The sequence below is a fragment of the Tauraco erythrolophus genome, chromosome 2 (assembly GCF_009769465.1).
Source record: "Tauraco erythrolophus isolate bTauEry1 chromosome 2, bTauEry1.pri, whole genome shotgun sequence".
NCBI classification, from domain to species: Eukaryota; Metazoa; Chordata; class Aves; order Musophagiformes; family Musophagidae; genus Tauraco; species Tauraco erythrolophus.
In genome coordinates, this window is record NC_141466.1 from 39,678,195 (window position 1) to 39,698,882 (window position 20,688).

The 20,688-nt window shown below is 37.2% G+C and overlaps 1 protein-coding gene across 2 annotated transcripts in view; it reads right to left on the reverse strand.

The window, feature by feature from the left end:
* Positions 1-4,570: 4,570 nt before the first annotated feature.
* The window catches only part of ADGRB3 (adhesion G protein-coupled receptor B3), a 470,155-nt gene continuing 454,037 nt past the window's right edge, over positions 4,571-20,688 (reverse strand). For both annotated transcript variants that reach the window (XM_086608299.1, XM_086608298.1), the window contains 3 exons: positions 14,186-14,221; positions 6,700-6,804; positions 4,571-4,759 (listed from right to left, as the gene is read on the reverse strand). In XM_086608299.1, coding sequence (XP_086464425.1) covers positions 4,571-4,759; positions 6,700-6,804; positions 14,186-14,221 — 330 coding nt within the window. The remainder of the gene's footprint in view (positions 4,760-6,699; positions 6,805-14,185; positions 14,222-20,688) is intronic.

Sequence of the window (20,688 nt, forward strand, 5' to 3'; positions counted from 1 at the left end):
ACTTATCCAGAGATACAGAACAGCCTCGAGCTAATGCCTAAGGAACTGAAGGTCTACTATCAATACGCAATGTCTCCATCTGCTGATTGGTAACAGATATTTCCATATCCTTTTGCATAACCCGATGGAAAGCACACTGGTGATGCTGCGACAGATGGCTGCCTGCTTCCAAGAGGGAAGCAGACCTTTGGTTAAATCTAGTCTCTAAGTACAGCATTGCCTAGCAACTATGGGAAACAGTGACAAGCCAAAGCATCAAAGAACATTTCACCTGGTGTAGCTTGGGCTTTTTTTTTTTGTTTGGTTGGGATTTTGTTTGTTTTTAAAAGAAACTATCCCAGATTAATCCTGTGTAAAACAATATTAGGCAATTTATGTCTTATCATCATAGAAGCAAATGGTGTGCTTCACAGAAGGAGTGTCAGGACAACATTTCCAGAGAAGAGCATTGTTTCACTGATTATGAAGAAATTCAGGCCCAGTAGTGACTGAAACAGCAAAGATCCTGTTTGTGTCTCGTGTTACAGCTTTGTCCTAACTCTTCATCATAGGGAGTCATTAGCATTACATACATGCCAACATTAAGCCCATGGCACTCCTAAGGTGCATCAGCATGGCAGCACTGCTATTCTTCCTCTCAACCCTTGTAGCAGCGCTTAGTCTTTCTTTCCTTCTTCTTTCCAAGAGAGATTGCAGAGCATGAGCTGAAGTTCAATAATGACTAATTCAGAGTTTACCTCCCAGAAGATTCTGGGTTAAATAACATCACATTGGCAAGAGTCCATGTAGCAAATAACTTTGTTAGCGCTTTTATGCCAGCAACACCAAACCCTTTTACACAGCTTTAGACGTGAAATCATGGATATCTGGAACTGCAGTCTGAGTGATCTACGGCTGCTCAGCTAGATTTTCTATATTGCACTGCTTCCCTACACTGAAAAGTCCAGACCATCTTTTGTTTAGCATTGATTTGCCGGAAAAAAATTCTTTCTCTGCATATATATGTAAGAAGAAGAGCGAGATAGAGGAACTGCTTATGTTCTTATGTGATTACTAACATATATTTAAACTGTTGATAAAATGAAGCCTTTCCCCAAAAAGTGTTTGCTATATATTGCTCTATATGTGTAGGGAATATGTATTTTAAATTCGATCAAGATAAACTCTAGGGTGAGCTCAACTGCCTCAATAGTGCCAGCTGCAGCAAGGTTGGTTAGCTGAGCACTCAAACACTTGAACCTTTCTGTAACTGCGGCTGGAGGCCAGGTGAGGCAGCACAGGGCACATCGAGAAGCACCAGCCCACCCTGGCAGGTAAATGCAGACCCACCTGCCATCTCTGTGTCTAGTGTAAGAGAGTTCTGACTCTGTTTCTATTTGCATACAATATAATGCCAGACATCTCATCAGTGCTCTACCAACATTTAAGCCAGGGCATACATGTTTGTACTCTCCTGCTGTGTTCATTCTGACTTGCACCATTTCAGAGACATTGAGCAGCAATCTGTACATATGTGTGGCATTTTGCTAATCATAGAATCATAGAATCATAGAATGGTTAGGGTTGGAAGGGACCTCAAAGATCATCTAGTTCCAATCCCCCTGCCATGGGCAGGGAAATCCTCCACTACACCAGGTTGCCCAAAGCCTCATCCAACCTGGCCTTGAACACTGCCAGGGATGGGGCATCCACAACTTCTCTGGGCAACCTGTTCCAGTACCTCACCACCCTCAATGTAAAGAATTTCTTTCTTATATCTAACCTAAATCTGCCCTCTTTCAGTTTAAATCCATTGCCCCTTGTCCTATCACTACACGCCCTTGTAAAAAGTCCCTCTCCAGCTTTCCTGTAGGCCCCTTTAGGTACTGGAAAGCTGCTATAAGATCATCCCGGAGCCTCCTCTTCTCCAGGCTGAACAGCCCCAACTCTCTCAGCCTATCTTGATAGCAGAGGTGCTCCAGCCCTCTGATCATCTTCGTGGCCCTCCTCTGGACTCGTTCCAGTAGCTCCATGTCCTGTTCCAGTAGCTAATGGAAAACAAACTCTGCTTTAGTATGAAACAGTCAAATCAGTAGGCAAATACACTGGATTTCAGCATGTTCTTAACATTTCTAAATATGAAATATATAGGAAAATAAAAATGTCTAGCACTTTCTAGGCAGGCCAGCACAAGCTCTGAATACCGAGGCACTGAACATTGCTCCTCATACACTGCAAGCACATCTGTGGCTGCTGTGTGACACATAAACAGCCACGCTATTGTTAAACTTGAATCCACCCAGTTATTAATAACAGCACAACTGGGTCAGCAGTGTATTGAGTGCAGACTGATTTATCATGTTTCCTGGATAAGTTTGCAGCCTACCCTAAACTTTCTGGAGTTTTAACTAGACCACTATTGAACAGGAGTTAGGTGATACAAAGCTTATGCAAATAATCTCTGCACTATAGTTATTGAAATACCAAGGTGCTCTAGATTTTTATTATGTTTAGATCAATCAAGGAGGATGCTGAAGTTCATATCTGGATTCAGGAGCCTAAGATACTAGATTTGGTCTCAAAAATAAGAAATGTTGTAAAACCTGCTCTGCTTGAGAGATGCCTGCTGTACTGGATGAAATCCTTAAAAAATGTGCAGTTTCTGTTATGTCTTCATCTAAAGGGAAAATAAACCCCTTAGATTAGAACTTGACATGAAACAAGAGAGAGGTTTTTGGTGTGCTATCTGATCTCAGAGGTGTGATGTTAGTAGGCTGCATAGCCAGCCTTGCCAGCTGCCTCCTTCTGCATCAGCCTTTTGATAAAGGGCCAGTTCTGATTGACTGATACATTGCAATATTGAGTACTACATCATCTAACTTCTAGGCACCTAAGCCAGTTAATGGACTTGATACTTGTTTGGTAGCTAGTTATTTTGTATTTGTGGTGAAGCATTAGTTTAGAGAAGTCCACACGCTGCATGAGATGCTCACTCAAAGTAGGCAAAGTCAGGCTCCTTTTTGTGACTAAAGTACCTTATCGAGGCCTGGAGAAACGATTTCCAAACCAAAATACTTCCCTGAAGTTTGGTCCTAGGATTGGTCCTCAGTACTTTTCTCTCAGCAGATGGAAGACAATCTCCTTCTACTGATTCTCTGGGTTAAGTTCTTGCTGCCAAGCCTCTATTCTAGTCTTTTTTCTTTCTAAGCAGACTGGCAGTCATGTTTTCTTCCACTCTAAGAGCTCTTCAGCTAGTAGGCTGCAGCATATTCAATTCCATACAGCGGGAACTAAAATAGTTTTGGAACCTTTTTTTCTAGAAATATGACATCTGAAGATTTGAGATACTCTTCTCTTCCCCACGCCCTACCCTCAGTTATGCTGTAGATGAGGAGAGATTTTGAAAATCTGCTTTTGGTTCTAAGCATGGAAAGGGGGATTTAGTCTTACTATTCCTAACTGTTCAGCTGTATTTTCAACATAAATTTGCTCTTAATTTATAATACAAAACACACTCTTTTTTTTTTTGTCTAAAATACTTCAGAATTTTTTATCTTTAAAGACTTTCTTGTTGTTATACAGCAACAAGACCATGCACAAGATGTAATGATTCTGAATCAACATTTTCTTTGGATGCTGTGCATTGAAACTCAACTTATTTTCCATTATTTGTCTTTCTGCAACAAGAAAAAAATTTTTATAAAACAGAACAATTTTACTAGGATTCTGACAAGTCCAATTTATATGGTACATTGTCACAAAAGAGTACCTAAGAAAAAGCAGAATGTCTATACAAACCTATTAATACGGTTTAGAAACTCTTTGCAGGAGCTAGAACAACATACTATTAAAAGTTCAAATACATATTCAAGATGTGTGTTTTTAAAGAAAACATTATAAATATGCAAATTTGATAAACAAATACAGAATAAAATGCACTAAGAAACTGATATGTAGACAAAGGTTTATTTACACCATACAACATTTTAAATATTTTATACACAGCTGCAGCAGAGAAAGCTACTCTGAGCTTTCCAGAGAAAACTGCAATAATAAAGATGTGAAATATATTATTCATATAAAAGTGAGATTATTACTTTATTGCATTTAAAGCAATGAAGAATGTAGCTCAACAGACATTCATTTAATGACAAAAACTTTGCTTTTATATTATAAAGTAAAAAGTGTAGTAATGGCCAAACAGACTGTTATAAACTTTAAAAACTGCATAAATATATACATTGTGCTTCATGGTGAAGTTTTTTGAAAACTAAACCAAATGAAGCTGTTACAACATGAATCGTTGCTTGAGGTTTATCTATAAAGATTACCTTACAAATCCATTCCACGGGTACTTACAACACACGATGGTAAGAATTGTACACCTGGTTCTCCACTAGCCGCACTAGTGGGAAAATACTGTACGAAAAAAACCACTGACATTTGGCACAGGAAGAGCCTGACATAAAGTAGTCACAATGTTCAGACAGGAGCGTCAGGATTCCCAAAGTCTCTTTATTGTCAGTGCAAAGAATTATTTTTGTTTTGCTTTTGTTTTTGTTCAGTTTTTGTTTTGTTTTTTTCATTTCTGTTAAACTTCTGTTTGAAAGTCACCTTCTTGCACGTCTAAAGGCAAGTTCAGACACTTCTCCCATTCTGCTGGTCTGAGTTCTAAAGCATCTTTTGCCTCTGTGTCTAATACGTTTATCGTTGTATAGTGTTGGTAGTCGCCTGTGGTTTTGAAACTGTCCCATGGAGCCTTGCTGGGTGCTGAGTTCTCCTGAAGACCAAAGAAAGAAGGATTAAAACCAAGGATGAAATCAAGTGTTTTCCATTTATAAGGCTGATCGCTAACGTGCTCTCACGAGACACAGAAACCAGAGAGGGGAAATGGCTTTGCAGGGTGCCAGGCTGGTGGGTGTTCACCACCGGTGCGACTCTTTCTCTGTGAACAATCAACACTTTGGCAGGCTCCTCACCTGAGCTGCCAGCTAAGCCCTTTCTTTCACAAAAACCAATGTACGTGAGGAATGGCCGAGTGATCCAGTACCAATAGCCATCTTTTTAATAGCACTTGTGTAGAGAAGAAGAGAAAGGAAGGCAATTGAGAAGAGCTTGCTGCCTGAAATATGGAGTGGTTTGGAACAGAGATTGACAGCTGGATTTTAAATTGGGGCAGGTGCGTGACAGAACCACGGAACCTACTCTTTGAAAATGCTGTGAGATCCACCTTGTTTTAGAGGCTGATGAGCTCATGTATATTAGGATTAACAGGCTGCAAGCTCGTTGTTTTCTACTGAATGATTTTTTTTTTGAATGCTAAGTTTTGTAGGGTAAAAGATACCACGTACTAAGACCAATTTAATTAGTGATTTCTGCTGTAACATGTTGGGTGGGACTTAGCTGCCAAAACCTAACATTTTTGCACCATTTTAGATGCCTTTGGATTTTCTGCCTGATCTCCAACTATCTTTGATGAGAGGTGCAGGTCTTCCTTGAGACTTGTGTCATCACTGCTTGTACTGTGCTGTAGACTAAGACACCTGAGGCTGTCTAAAATAGCCTGAGATGCCTATATATAGGTACGTGGATCACTCTCTGACTGTCTTACAGATAGACCATTCCTCTAGGCAGCTTTTATTAGCAGACATTTCAAAAACATAGCGCCGATGCGAAACAGAGTAAACATAACTCTTCGACTGACATTCCCTTCGAGATTTTGAATTGATTCAAGATTTACATGGACAGCAAATCTCAAATAGGAGGTGAATGCAAACTCTACACGTCAGCAAATCTCAGAAGGGACAGTGAGTGAGAACTGGATACAAAATAACACGTATCACAGCTAAAGGTTCATCAAAGAATCAGGGCCAAATTTCTGCTGGATTAAGATGACGTAAATGATGTAAATCCATTGGCCTCACATCTGTTTAATACCTCTTCTTCATGTCTGAGAGCAGCTTTTCTGAAAAAGTTATAGAATACAATGATTCTAGCTCAGTTCCATTTAACATAAAATTTTCACATTATAAAATTATATATAAAATTATTAATAATCATAATATTACTGCTAAAAATATGTCACACTAAATTAGTTGTTTTAATTAGGCAGAACCAACTATTTCTTTGCTCTCATTATCAAATGTAGTCAGGGCGTTATGCATGCGTGTATTAATGTATGTGTATAAATTTGAGTTATGATGATAGAGTCAACTCAGGATGAATTAATTTTTGCTTTTCCCATGGTAAATATTTATAAATCTATTATGGAAAACATGTGGCTTTACAGAGACCTTATGTGCTTTCTGGACCTTCTCACGTATAGGTGAATCTAGCTGGACTTGTTCCTAGTAACTCATTTAATATCTGCTTGCCTAGCTAGAGGAAAAGTCCAATTGATCAAATTACATTAGTGAGCTGCTTTCTCTGTATGTGTCTTTAGACTTGGGAGACACATACAGATTTGAAATCTGTTCCCTACAGTTCAATCACTTGTCATATAATGATGTCAGTGAGTTAGTTATGGTCTAGTTGTAAAACCTAATGAGTCTCGTCATAGGCTAGATTACTGAAAATATCTTTTGTTCTGATTTCTGAGGCTACCTAAAGGTAGCACAAAGTGAAGTCTTCTTGGGAAATAACACTGAATTCAAAGGACTCTTGTTTCGTTGTTGCTGTTCAGGATCCATCACATTTTAAATATCTAAGAGAAAAACTTACCATACTGCCTGATTTTGGTACATCCCGAAATCTGTCCAGTGTCTGAAATTTCTGATTTAACTCTTGAAACAATTCCATGTGCCTCTTTCTTGTATGCATGACCTTCTGTAAAATGGAACATAATTGCTTATATTTATAATTGAATCTAGGCTTTTTTAAGAGAAGAATTATTTTCCCCAACATAATAAAGTAAATTGAATTTGTCTGGGCCATCTTTTCCCTCTAGACTTGACCAATGGAAATGAACTGCACTGAAACTTCTCTCTGCTCTATTAAATGTTCTCCCTCTGTAAAAGACACTAGTTTTACTCTGCATATATTGAGTTTCTGAAATTAAGGGACACTGTTTTTGTGCTAGCCTACAAGTATTTTGAAAGTGATGGCAGTTTCTCAGGATATTTCTCTTGCACATTAGGAATATTTTCTAGAATTTCTGTTTTCAGCGTGGATGCTAATATACTATAGGATACAACAGCAGTTTGTAATTGTCCTTATAGGAATAACTTTTATGAGAACACTGAACTCAGAAATTCTGGCTCAAAATGGAAAAACCCCAAATGTTATGTCTTTTTAATTAGACAACTTCTTGTCATTCAGATCATGATAAAATGCAGTTGAAATGACATTCATATTAAGAAAAGTAGACACAGTTTTTCAATTTTACTTGTTTTCTTATTTCAAGGACTGGGAAATTGGAAACCACCCTCCCCCTAGCCATGCACAGGGCACTCTTCCACAAAAACTAATTATATGGCATTCCTGTGCAAGAGGTGGAGACCCCAAACAGCCCCCACAGTTGGAGGAGACACTCAGCCATGTATCGATCTTGGCAGCTACATGGAGTGAAGCCCGTTGTCAAACCTAGACTGTCAAGCCCACCATCTGTGTTGTTTCCAAACAAGTTCATGCTCAGCTACGGATCCAGACCGGCCTCTGGAGCAAAGCCGAAGGCTGCTTACTGTTCAAACAATCTCATGCTTCTGTGGTCTGGGTGGATCCCAGGAGGGACAGGAGGGACTGAGGATGCTTCACCTTAGTCCAACAGCAGATGGTCTCGGCTTGGCTTTTCTTAAGCTTTTGTAACTCTTTGAACTTGAGCTACAGCCAGGGCAGCAGCCAATAACGTTGACAGAAAAGGTGCAGGACATCAGCCTCTATACATGTCCGCTAATTGACAAGCATGATTTTCCCTGTCGTTGTACATGACAAACCCTGTAAACTTATGTGTGCAGTGCCTGAGTGTGACCCTTCTCAGCAAGTAATGCTTCTGCCAGGTCTGGGTTAGCATCTGTTAAAATGGAGTGGCAGTAGCTGACCCTCAAATACTGCTTTACCAATACCAATTTTAACTTTTATCTTTCATTTGCATTCTGTGCTTACAAATTTCATGAAATGTGGCTGCCCCTTGGTTGCGCATTTCTACTGCTAAGCTGTAACAAGCATATCATCCTTAATAAAGCTACAGCATACACTTCTGAGAACACGAAATAGGCAACATTATTCACAAAAGAGACATGATATACAGCAAGTAATTAAAGACCTATTAACTTAACACGAATTGAGGGGTGAATAAGGGAAAAAATTCTCCACGATTTAGTCAGGAAGTCCTTGCAAAACATAATTTAACTAGAGATAGCTGATCTAAACTTATGGGAGGAGTCTCACTTAAGTGGCTTCCTAGGGATTCTTTTAAGCTATTGCTTTTACGCTAGACAAGGATATGTAGCAAAATTAATATACATAGAATTTAAAAAAGAAAGCATCTGCCTCAAAGATTATTATTGGCTGAAATAAGGAGACATGCTCATAGGAATAGAACAGATTTGGTGGGCTAAAATACTGGCTGTAAAAGCAGGAAATAGCACATGACTGCGAAACAAGTATCTCCAGTTGGAAACTTCTTAATAGAAGGCTAGGAATACAGAGAATGCTACTTTTTGATATTTTTCTGAATTGTGTACCCAAGAAATCGTTAAATAGCAAATATGAATAATGCAAATGTCTTACTCAGTTCATTACATTATTCCTGAGGAGAAGCAGGTGGGAGGAGAAATTAAATACTTGAGGTGGGAAGTCTGCCAGAAAAAAGGCTTTAAATTTTATTCTTAATAGCAGAATGACTGGTATGCACATGTACCTATGGATCTTTTCATTGCTTTGTGTTTTCCTGGCTTCCATTCTATAATTCCTATCCACTGACACCCACTCGCCCCTCCCCACCGATTATGAAGAACGATCTGAACAGAAAGTGCAGTAACTTAAATTTCCAACTTTTTTTTTCAAAAAACTCTTCTTTTCTAGTCTTCTTTTAAATTCCTTCTTAGAAAGCACCATATTATCTCCTTTCTAGAAAATATGCTCCGTTGGGTAACTCTCTTCTATGGGAAGTTATTTGTGGGGGTTTAACCAGTTTTCTCTATTAAAAGGGCAATGTGGAAAACACAGCTTTATCAACCTTAGAAATACTTAAGTTTTATCAATACAGAGCTGGAGATATTGACCAATATATACTAGGATGATTATAGCAGCATCAAGACCTGTACAGGATGGAAAAGGAGCTTCTCATGCTGCACACCTTCTTCACCCGTTAATGCTGCATCCCCTCCAGAAGCACCTGTTAGCCATCAGGCTAACGTGCAGCTTCTTGTGATCTTTCCTACAGGCTCTGTAACTCTTGTGCCCCACACCCTAAAGAGAGTCCCACTGAACTGACACCTCTTCCACATTTCTACCCTCACTCACAAGTTAACATCAAGTGCATGTTTTGAAAAGACTAAGCCTCACTCTGACGAGCATCTCCTCTTCGAAGAGGATTCAGAGTGTGGATGGCTATCATCAAGATGGGAAGGACTTCAAACATATATATACCCAGATCTCTTTTATTTATGACAGGGTTTTAGGTGAACTCTAGCTCAAGCACAAATATTCTCATAAAGATTTGTGGTCAAAATAATAATAACAATAATAATAATAATAACAACAACAACAACAACAATAAAAAAAATAAATAGTCTGTTGCAAAGGCCCTTAAAACTAACCTGTATTTCTACATATCTTGGAGGTAACAGGGACATTAATAATAATAATATGGCATTATTATTACTATTATTACTATTATTATTATTATTATTATTATTATTATTATTATTATTATTATTATTATTATTATTATCGTCATCATCATTCAATGTGCCTTGAAGATTTTCTATATTGTCACAGGTGAAAACGCTCTCTCTCAAATATTGTATGAAACAGTCAAGTGAAAAGAACAGATGGAGGAATGCCTTCCCAGCCCTATAATGGAAACATGCTGTGGTTTCAAGATGTTATAGGTATGATCAGTTGCCAAACTTACGAATGGGAAAGGATTTTTCCCTGCAGGCATATTTCTTTTCACCTTTGTCTTCAAGAGATGTGTTCAGGTTAGTAAAGAGAATGATTTTAAACTTTTGTGCGAGCTTGTAATGTTGTTACAATGAATAGCTATTGCAGATGAAATTCTGAAAGAATGCGGCTCCAGCAATTGATAATCAATTTAGCATTATTGCTGGAGAGAGTCTACCACTCTGTGGAAAGAAAAGAAGGCATTCTGGTATTCACACTTGACCTGTGTATCCTTGCTCTCCCTCATGAGCGGAGCTCAAACAGAGCCAGCGATGATTTCAATCCTGGGAAGCAGGGTAATAAGGCACTTTTCTGAATTATTTGACATAAAAGTTATTAACAGAGTAGATCCTCATAATGCCTTATAAAAAGGGGAGAGTGGAGTGGGTGGCTGGAGAAATGCAGAAGTCAGACTCTCCTATAGAATGTAAAGGTGATTGTGATCTTGAATCCTAAAATGCATGCCAATAATACAGTTTAACTCTCCTGTATGTTTTGTAAGTGTCAGCGCACACCTATTATAAAGTCCTCCTGGGAATTTCCACAGCATTTGTATTTTTGTTCAACATAATTAGAATGAATTTTATTTGACCTGACAGCGAAATAGCAGTGCTGAGCCTTCATGAAAAAGCTACCTGTCCAGCTTTAGGAAAAAACAGAACACAATGACTGGAGTTGGAGGGCACTTAACTGGAGTTACCACAGCCAGAAGTGGCAAGGATCCAAAACTCTCAGACCTATGAATTTTGATCATGTTTTGGATACCAGATTACATGAATGAGTCTAAACTAATCCTCGGCAATAGCAAGAAAAGAGTTGTAAAGCTGTTACACGCTGACTGCTCATTTTAGCAAACTTCAGAGTTCAAATAGATTAGTCAGTGTTTTGCAAAATCTCCTAGTGGACAATATATTATTTAGCAGTAATACTTCCTGCCTACAGACTAAACCCAGTATGTTACAGTCGGTCGCCTTTTTTCTACATAAAGGGATAATTTAAGAATGTAATGGTAAACTATTTAAAAAGTAAAACACAATACAGGTTGCCCAGTTCTTGAGAGATTCCTCTCCAAGGTCTATGATGAGGGCTGGCCAGTTTGTATGTCATCTTTTTCTCTCTCCCTTTCCTTTGACTGGAGACATAAGCTTTCTATAACACTACCCATCACAGTAACAGGACTTCTATTATTTATAGTCTGTTGCAAAGGCCCTTAAAACTAACCTGTATTTCTACATATCTTGGAGGTAACAGGCACAGAGACATTTTATGGCATTGAGTACAATCATGTTCTGCCTGTGTTCACACTACATAGAAGCTAGCTTTGAGTTTCAATTGTGGCGCTCAAAAAAAAAAAAAAGAATTACTCTTCATGTGTTTCTTTGTTTTTACTTCAAATTGTCTATATTAAGGTGAGTGTTGCATTGCAGCCCACTACCACAGGGTTTGGTTGGGTTTTTTTTTTCAAACAGTGAAACTGTGACCATCCCCTGGCACCATCTAGCACGGAATGTTCCCAAGGAATGCAACAAAATTATATTAGTGTCCAAAATTAGAAGTCTACAACCAAATTGCTTATTGTGAATGGCCCTTAGGCTGCACTGGTTCCCTAAGGACATTTCAGGAACTGTTTGGAGAGATAAAAGTGTTCCAGACTAAAGTAGTAATGATAATTCTAAAAATTCATCCATATAACACCTGGTATTTTGGCACTCAGGAATATTCCCTTGAATGTCTTTAGTAAGATAGGCACAGCCTAAGGGTTTGTCTTGTATGGATATAGAGAGACATGTGCGAGAAGCTGAGGGTGTAGAGACTGCTAGGAGCGTGTCAAAAGGAAAGGGACAGAGGGAGGCAAGCTTGACACAGTTTTGTCCATACTTCATATTTAGCATTTGTTATCCTCAGAATGACATCCATAGCATTTATTATCCTCAGAACTGTGGAAGGACATTATGTCAGAGAGCACCAGCTGGCACTGGTCACAGACAAAGCAGGGAAAGTATTAAACATTTAAGTAGTATGGCCAATCCCTCTAGCTCGACCTCACCTCCAGGCTCTATTCTATTTTGCGGTCAGGCTGCTTTGAAGTATCAGAATAGCAGTGTTTTGGCCACACAACACTATCTCAATTCCCTTCATCAGTATGCCTTGCCGAGCGAAGGAATCTGGGTGCGCATTTGAACATTTTATGGCTTTTTTATTTCGCTTTACCTCAGACAGACGGCCACGCTGTGTGTAAGAACAGAGGAAAGCCCACAGGCTTAATCAGAGGAACCATAAAGCAGGGAGGTGAGATGGGGTTAGTCTGAGTCAGTACTTCTAAATCAGAGCAGCAACTGGCACAGTATTGTTACCGCTCTCACTTCCTCAGCAGTCTCTCCCAATGGCCTTCCCTTTTTACAAACAAATTTATTTTCCCGCATTATAATCATACTTCTAAAAATATTAGGCCATGGAGCAACAATGCTGCAAACAAGGCAAAAGCAAGATGTGAGCATCTTAAATATACTATGTAAGCCAAAAGAAAACATGTAATAGGAAACCTGATTCTTGAGAGCAGAGTGTGTACAGGACTGTTGGTGTTTATTTGGTTTTGGATTATGCCCTCCTGAGCGGTAAGAAGAACGTTTTAGTATCTGCTGCCACAGAGAACAGTCTTTGGCATGATATTCCTACCTTTCAATAAAGAACAGTAAAATTCATAATTCTTTATATCATAATCATAAAACTTTTGTTCATATTGGTTGCATCTAATTTTAGAACTGCTTGCTTATCAGAATTTTGTTGTTGATTCATGTTTTTCTTCTTCCTTTCTAGACATTTATCCTAAAGCATTATTTAGGATAATATTTTCATTTTATCTTCCTTAAACTTACAAGGAATCTTTTGTGCTTTATTTGAGATGTTACAGGACTGCTTAAGGTAGCTACAGTCTCTGATGGAAAATGACATAAGAGATTAAGGTATGACATTAAACTACCAAGAAACCACAATCGGACATGGCAGGACAGTATTTCAGCAAAAGCAGGTCACCAAAACAATCCTTCTCTCATTGCAAAGCTTCTATGACCACTGTTATGGCTGCATTTTGCTAGTTCTGCCTCTTTTTTTTCTATGGACTAGAATCTGAAATTTGAAAGTACATGTGCTGTGCTTACAGCACAAATAATAATATAAAATGCTTTTGTTTGCACATGCAAACAGAGAGGATGATTTTTAAAGTTACGGTTGATACATACTGATCACTGGATGTTAAAAGTTTAGCTCTACATCTGTAGGTTCCATGCAAATATTGTGATTGTTCAACTTCTCCGGAGACACACATAATGAATTATATCAGACTATTAATATGCATGAACAGACAACCTATGCATAAAACCCCAAATCCACAAATTATTAACATCCTCTTGAAAACTAGCTGCTGTTTTGTTTCTGGTAGAGAGTAGAGAAAAACACCTCAAATAAACAAAGCTCCAAGAGACTTAATCATGCTGACTGAGATAGAACAAAATGGCCATTAACTACAACAACCAAACCTTCACATTAACAAGGTCTAAGTCTGAAACTGTGGATATCCAACCTAAAGAACCTTACATGAACTTGATTTTTTTTACATAGCATGTGATCCATCATAGTTCAAAATTTGGTACATTTGTAATTGCTATTTTGATGTAAAACTCATATCCCAGTAAATTAGTATTGAAGAGAGATAGAACAAATGATTGAGAATCTCTTGAACAAAGCAACTTTCTGCAACAACGTGGCCTGTCCTACAGAAGTGTCACACTTTTTCAATAGATAGATAGCCAGCAAAACAAAACAAAACAAAAAAAGAAAATCAGATGAAAATGAAGAGGCAGAGAATTTAAAAACTGAAACCATGGCTGTTAATATTGCAATATGAGAGTTTGATCTCAGAATATTTTATAAATAAGTTGCACCAAAGTAGTTTTAATGAATTGCTCATCGTGTTCTTTACAGTACCAATTGAACAACCCTATGACATCTACTATGTCAGAAGGCTAAAATCTGCTAAATGATCACTTCACATTACTTTTAGGAAAATACCTTTAATAATCAGGAATAATTCAGTAAAACTTACTTCAAAGTCAAGGTCCGAATAACGTGATTTTCTTCTCTATTAAGCAGTAAAAAAGAAAGAAAAAAGAGGTTGTATTAACAAGGGGACTATTCACTGGATCATATTAATGAGTCTAAATAACATTCTTGTTTTTCTATCAGATATATATTAGGTATTCTGTGAGAGGTTGTAGATTTTATCTTGATAGTTTAAGATTAATGCATGACTTTGCATACAGCTTATTAGACCATTATCATATTATTTTCTCGGAAATAAACCAGACTGTGTTTCACCAGGATGCATAATGTGCATGTTATTTTCATGCAATTGAACCTGTAGGTGTATAAAATACATCTGTTTCTATATTTTCTGTGGTATTTGCAAATTATAATTGTAATTATACTTCTTACAACATTGTCTATATGTGTCTGTGATTTAGATTTGGATAAGTATACAGAAATTCTTTCCTACATCAGGCTTACATTGGTACAACTCCATTGATTTTAATGGAATAACTGATAACAAAATCAAGCTGAAGCCATCTATATTTTTCATAGCTTCAGCTTGTTTGTTTGCAATGACAATCTGGATGGAGAAAGCAATGATTTTATTTTACACTTACAACAAATCTGATTCAAAGCATCTGCTACAAAGCAAGAATGATTTACTAGTGAAATAATCACTTGTGTACAATGCAACAAAATATGATTTTTTAGACATATCACAAATAATTTAGCACGGATTTTTTCACAGATTCTAAAATAAATCAATTATAAAGTCAAATTATATCAGAAAGAAACAGAAATATTATAAAGAAGAGATAAAAATATCTTTTTTCTCCTAAGGTTGGAAATGGAATGACTTGCAATAGACTACAGAGATGTAGAAACAGCGGTGGGAAGAGCTGAAAAAAAGAGTGCGAACATCGTATCAATGGAAAGAAAAGATACACTCCCCTTCAGGAGAGAGAGTTAAAGGAAGAGAAAAGTATCCTAAGAAAAGAAAAAGACTTGCTGCTACAATTTAACCCTAATTATGTGATAGGATAGGATGGCTTTAAGTCATGGTGAATAAATCTTTTCGAAATGCACCTAATTTCTGCAGTGAGATACAAATCAAACCCATTATATCAAGATGAACAATGTTACTGACTGCATTAGACTTTGATTTTATTTGGTTTAACAAACATACAGGTTTTAGTAAGCTGCTTTGTTTCTTGCAATTGAAAGAAATAATTTTACAAGTCTTTCAGTTGTAGAAAGCAGAAAATGTTTGGTGTTTGACCCCTTGATAATACCACTTTGTGACATGTTGTCCGGTTTTGCAGCAAAATTTTGATGTTCCGATCCACAATAATATGAAGATTGCTGTAGCACCGTTGACACACTCTGACACATACCGAGCTGGGAGGCAGGCTAAAAGAACAGTCTATAATATATTTAAAACAACCAACAACAAGCTTTGGTGAAGCTATCTTTAATCAGCAATGCTTGATCTAACCTAGCAGACTTTGAAAACAGTATTTAAAAATAACTTAAACAATTATGCAAAAATAAGTATAATGAAAACATGGAAACAACAAAGGTCTTGGAGGTAAGAAAAATATGAGGACATTATGCTCAAATTCTTAAAGTAGCTAAGTTCATACTTCTCACTTATATTAGGGGCCATGGTACAAAGGCCCTGACACAGGCCTTCGTCATTCCACAGTAAATCAGCACCTGAAGAAATCTATGTATTTCTAATGAGGAAGGATCTTTTTTTTAAGGTGCAATTAGAGCACATCTATCACTGTAAAGGCTCTGTGGTTACAAAAGAAGAAACGTTCAGCAGATAATGAGATGAAGTTTGCAGGACTAGCTTCAAAAAATGCTTAAAGTTATGTTTAAGCTACCGTTCAGTAATAAACCTGGTATCATTGAACCATCTGAATGAGAACCTTAAGTGAAAACTCTGAAAATTTAGGAAGAACTGTGTAGTTTGCTAGATATTGTGATTTATAAAATTGAAACATTTGTATTTTGCCTTAAGTCTGCTTGACCACAGTGAAAATATTCCTGGCATAGTTGGATTATTAGACTTTGCAGCCAGACAACTCTATCACTGTTTGCATGGTAAAAAGACATATCTAACAGACTGCAACATATTTAACTGTGCTATTGTCAGAATGAGGTAACTATTGCAATTTTGCTGTTAGATCACACCAGTTATGACCAAACTGGGCATACCACGTTTATCTCAGTGAGGATTTTTCTAGGGCTCAACATGAATCTATCACAAACACATTTATTTTAAACGTATATAGTAAAGAACATCTGTTCCATGCTTGTGCTTCACTTTTTTCTATGACTGCATATGATGAAATACAGCACAAGTGCTGTAGGAGCCTGTTCTCCTAAGATGTAAAAAATATGTAACTGACACAGGTCCAAGCAGTAGCAGTGAAGTTCTGGGAGCTTCTGAAAGGCAAACGATGCTGGTTATGAATGTGATCCAGCACAACTGAAAGTTATTTGCAATATTGTCACTGATGCCACTAGGTACACAATCAGGTCCTCCTGGCTAACTACATCATTGCAGTGTTATTTTTTGAGAGGGAACATATTCAGAAGCATGCAGTCATCTGGAATCTTTTAAGGATGGAATAGTTTCCCCTTCAGTCCCAACTGGAAGTTGCCATTTTACTAAATTCTCCTCCTAGTTTCGGGGTGATATACAAGAAGCCTAAACCATGCAAATCATCACTTTAATTGTGACTGTATATATACTTCTTTTGCTTATATGAAGTTTATTTGTTGTGTCTCTTTTGGCTGAGGAAAATGGGGTTCTCCAGACATACCTAAATGCTTTCAGAAATCAATCATCTGGCTCATTCTACAATTTAAATTAACAGAAGTCAGCAGCTGAGTGGAGTAAGGGGGAAAAAAATAAATCTCTTGTATCAAACAAGCTGCTGAACTGGTCACACCAATATGTTTCTTTTCAAAAAGCTGGTCCTTTCACCCACCTGCAAAACTGAGAAGAATTTTAATCAACATAAAAATTAGAATGGAAGCTGGTGTTTTTTTCAAGGATCAGTTGGAGATCTGCTTGAGTATAAATATTAGTAGAATATAAATAACAACTGTAAAGGATAATATCAATAGCTTGCCTCATTTAGTAGTTTGTATTTGACTAGGTTCTGCAGTGATGCTTCAGGAATGATATAGAGAAGAGCAAGTATAAAGTGACATTTCTGCCACAATATCTTCCCCAGTTCTTCAGTTGTTTAGGAATTTTCTTGGGAGATGTTTACTCTGTTGAGCTTAATAATACTTTTTTACATTATTGCATTAGTCTAATAATGTTTTATAATTATTTCTAATTTTGACGTCCAAAATGTGCTGGGGTAGAGAATTCCACAATTTAAATATACATAACATGACAAAGGAAATCATGTCATTTATCCCTTTGCCATTTTATTTGATGCTCCTGGTTTTTAAATTGTAGGAAATATGAATAATTGTTCCCTATTCACTACTCAGTCATCTGTTCCCTAAGCTGAAGAGCCTAAAATGCTGGAGACCTGCAAGGGTTACTAATAAAACGATTGCCTAAAAAGCTGAAGACACATACAGTTATTCAGTGGCAGGGAGTTAGCTGGTATAATTTTGAAAAAAATGAAGAGTATGAGTAAGTAGTGAACTGCAACCCATGCACAACTACAAATGCTGCAGAAGTCATGTCTCCATTTAAGTGGGCAAGAGTGGGAATAGCCCTTTCTGAACAACTCCAGCGACAGTTCTGCATTAGAGCGCTACACTGACAGAAAGCAAATCATGCCTGTAAACCAAGCAAATTTCAGAGGAAAGCAGTAAAAAGTACTTTTAAGGAGTTAATAATACTGGACCAAGAGGAAAGGATAAAAGAGTGACACAGTTTGTTTAAACACTGACTCTGGAAGAGGCAAACACAAAAGCTTGTTCAGAAACCTTAGAAGGATATAAACTCTGATAAACAAAGCTGGCTTGAGAAAAATCTGCAAAGTTGTAATTCAAAAAAAGATAGAAAAAACAATACAGGAAATTTCAGAGATGCTGCAGGGAATAAAGTAAGTTTATGTAACTACGCAATAATCTGCTAAGGGAATCAGTGGAAGCTCTTAACTCTAGTCTTGAAAGTGAAGTTTGACTATGTATTAGAGAAACATGCAGAAAGTTTTCTTGCATTGATAGAAGAGATGACCTGACAGAATTTTTTCCATCTCTGATTTCTACAGCTCTTTGATCTTAATTGATAAAATCTAGTTTATGGAGAAAAAAATCCCTCCACCCTTCATGCCAGGACCAAAGTGAACCTCTGAAAAGAGACCTGCAGTAGTAATTTATTTTAAATCAATTTTACTTTGTGCTAATCATGTACAGCTTCTCCGTGTAATTCCAGAGCAACTTCAAACTCTGCTCGCTGAGGAACAAAAATAGAAAACTGAAGAATAATTTCCACACACCAGCATGCACTAATCCGCTGGCACCAGGAAAGAGCGCTCTCACTAAATGACTAATAAAATCTCTCTCCATCTCTGTAAAACGACAAATGCCTGGTTTTCTCCTTATTCTAGTCTGCATTACACCACTACCTGATTAATTACATTAGATACTCCTGAAGATATATTGCATTGTGCAAAGTATAATTGAAACCAGAGATACCATATTATAGTGAGGGCTATAACCATGCTTCCATTAATATAAAGCCTTATTATCAGCAGTTTATAATTCACTCTGAGATTAGATTTGACATACAAGATCTTAGCCTGGGGAGGATTTTTTCCCAGAACAAAATTAAAGGAAAATCTTTTTTGGCCCTCAGAGATATAAAAGTGTAATGGGGACAGACAGTTTTGATTTAAAATGCCTTTTGTGCGTATATAACTGAAAAAATCCTTAGTTTCTGAATCGAAGATTATGTTGGCTATTAGTTCATAACGTGAGCTAGACATAAAGCAAGTAAATTTTCCTGAAAAAGTGAATTAGCTCTTTAAAATGGGAATTTTAAGTCTTTAAAATATGCTAGAAAATTTAGCACATCAACACACACCACAAACATAACTTCAGAGATCTCGATTCAAAACTATTCTGTCAAATTATTCTACTCTGCTGCTCCCTTGTTTTTTAGGGTAACCTGCATATGCATTTACTCAATCAACCAAAACCACTTGTTTTGTATTTCTGAAGGCTTTAGAGGGAAATGTAACATTTCTTAGATGGACAAGAAATTAAAAAGATGTCTGCAGTTAAAATAGCTGCTTATAATATAGTCAGAAATATATCCTACATTTCATAATACTGACTGAAATGTCTGTTCCTTACATCTTCAGTTACTAGAGTCAACTTTACCTGATTCTACCCTCACTCCTGTACAGTAACCTGAAAATAAGCTGCATCAATTTCTGAAGTCAGAGGAATCTGAGACCTACTCACTCAAGTGAAAGAAAGAGAGGGTTGTTATAGGGCTAGACTTCATTTTTCTAAGAGTCACAAAATTGGCAAGAACTGTCTCCCAGCTTATTGAAGAATGAAATGAGGAATGGGAGGGATAGAAATCTGAGATACAGAATGCCTGAAAATAAATGCAATGTGGAAACATGATAAAGAGGAAATTCCTATGGTGCTCGTCTCTCTCGATTTGTTCTCTCTCTTTTATTTTTTTAGTTCTCATATCATAAATCAAAATGACTTCACACCATTTTGCTTTTGTTCTGCCTGGTGCTCTGGTACTTTATTGACCAGATTGACTGTTTTAACTGCGTATTTCTTCTCTTTTTGGTCTTTTTTTTAAAAAATTTTAGACCTTATTCCTTCCCTGATGCTTTTACTTTGTTCTTCCTAATACTTTCCTGCTTCTCTGTTTCTGCTGTTGTTTCCTTTTTTTGATGTGTCTGTCTTCTTTTCTCTCCTCTTTATGTATACCTTTACTTTTTCTTTGCACTTCGCTGTCTTTAACATATCCCTTTATTTTTTCGGCTGTAACAATATTTTCTTCCTAAGGTCTCCCATCAGTGATGCGGCCAAGGACCTCTGGAGTTGACTGTCTTTGAATGTATAAAGAGCTCCCATGAATGAATACAGAAGGATTATTTTGGTCACACATTCGAATTCCCATCTCAGGGCTTTATGTCTTACTCCACATAAAGATCTCATAGCAGAAACTGAGACAGGAAAATAAAGAAGGAAGATATGAGACTGGAAAGAGAATTCCAGTCCTCTACATGGCAATTTGTGAAATCCTTTCCCTCCTCTTCTTATAAAGCAGATGCTCTTTCTTCCCTTTAATAAATATTTCTATTGCCTGTCTTTGCATGTCCTTCCTCTTATAACAGTTAAAAGTCTTTGTCTTCTTTCAGCTGTTTTCCATTTCTGCTCACACTACACTAAATATAGTTCCCTTGAAAGAACCGTCATTCTTCACCCACACAGGTAACGATGCAAGTCTCCTCGCAGTCAGGCAGCAGGTAGCTACTCCCTCTTGCATTTTTTTTTGCACAATAA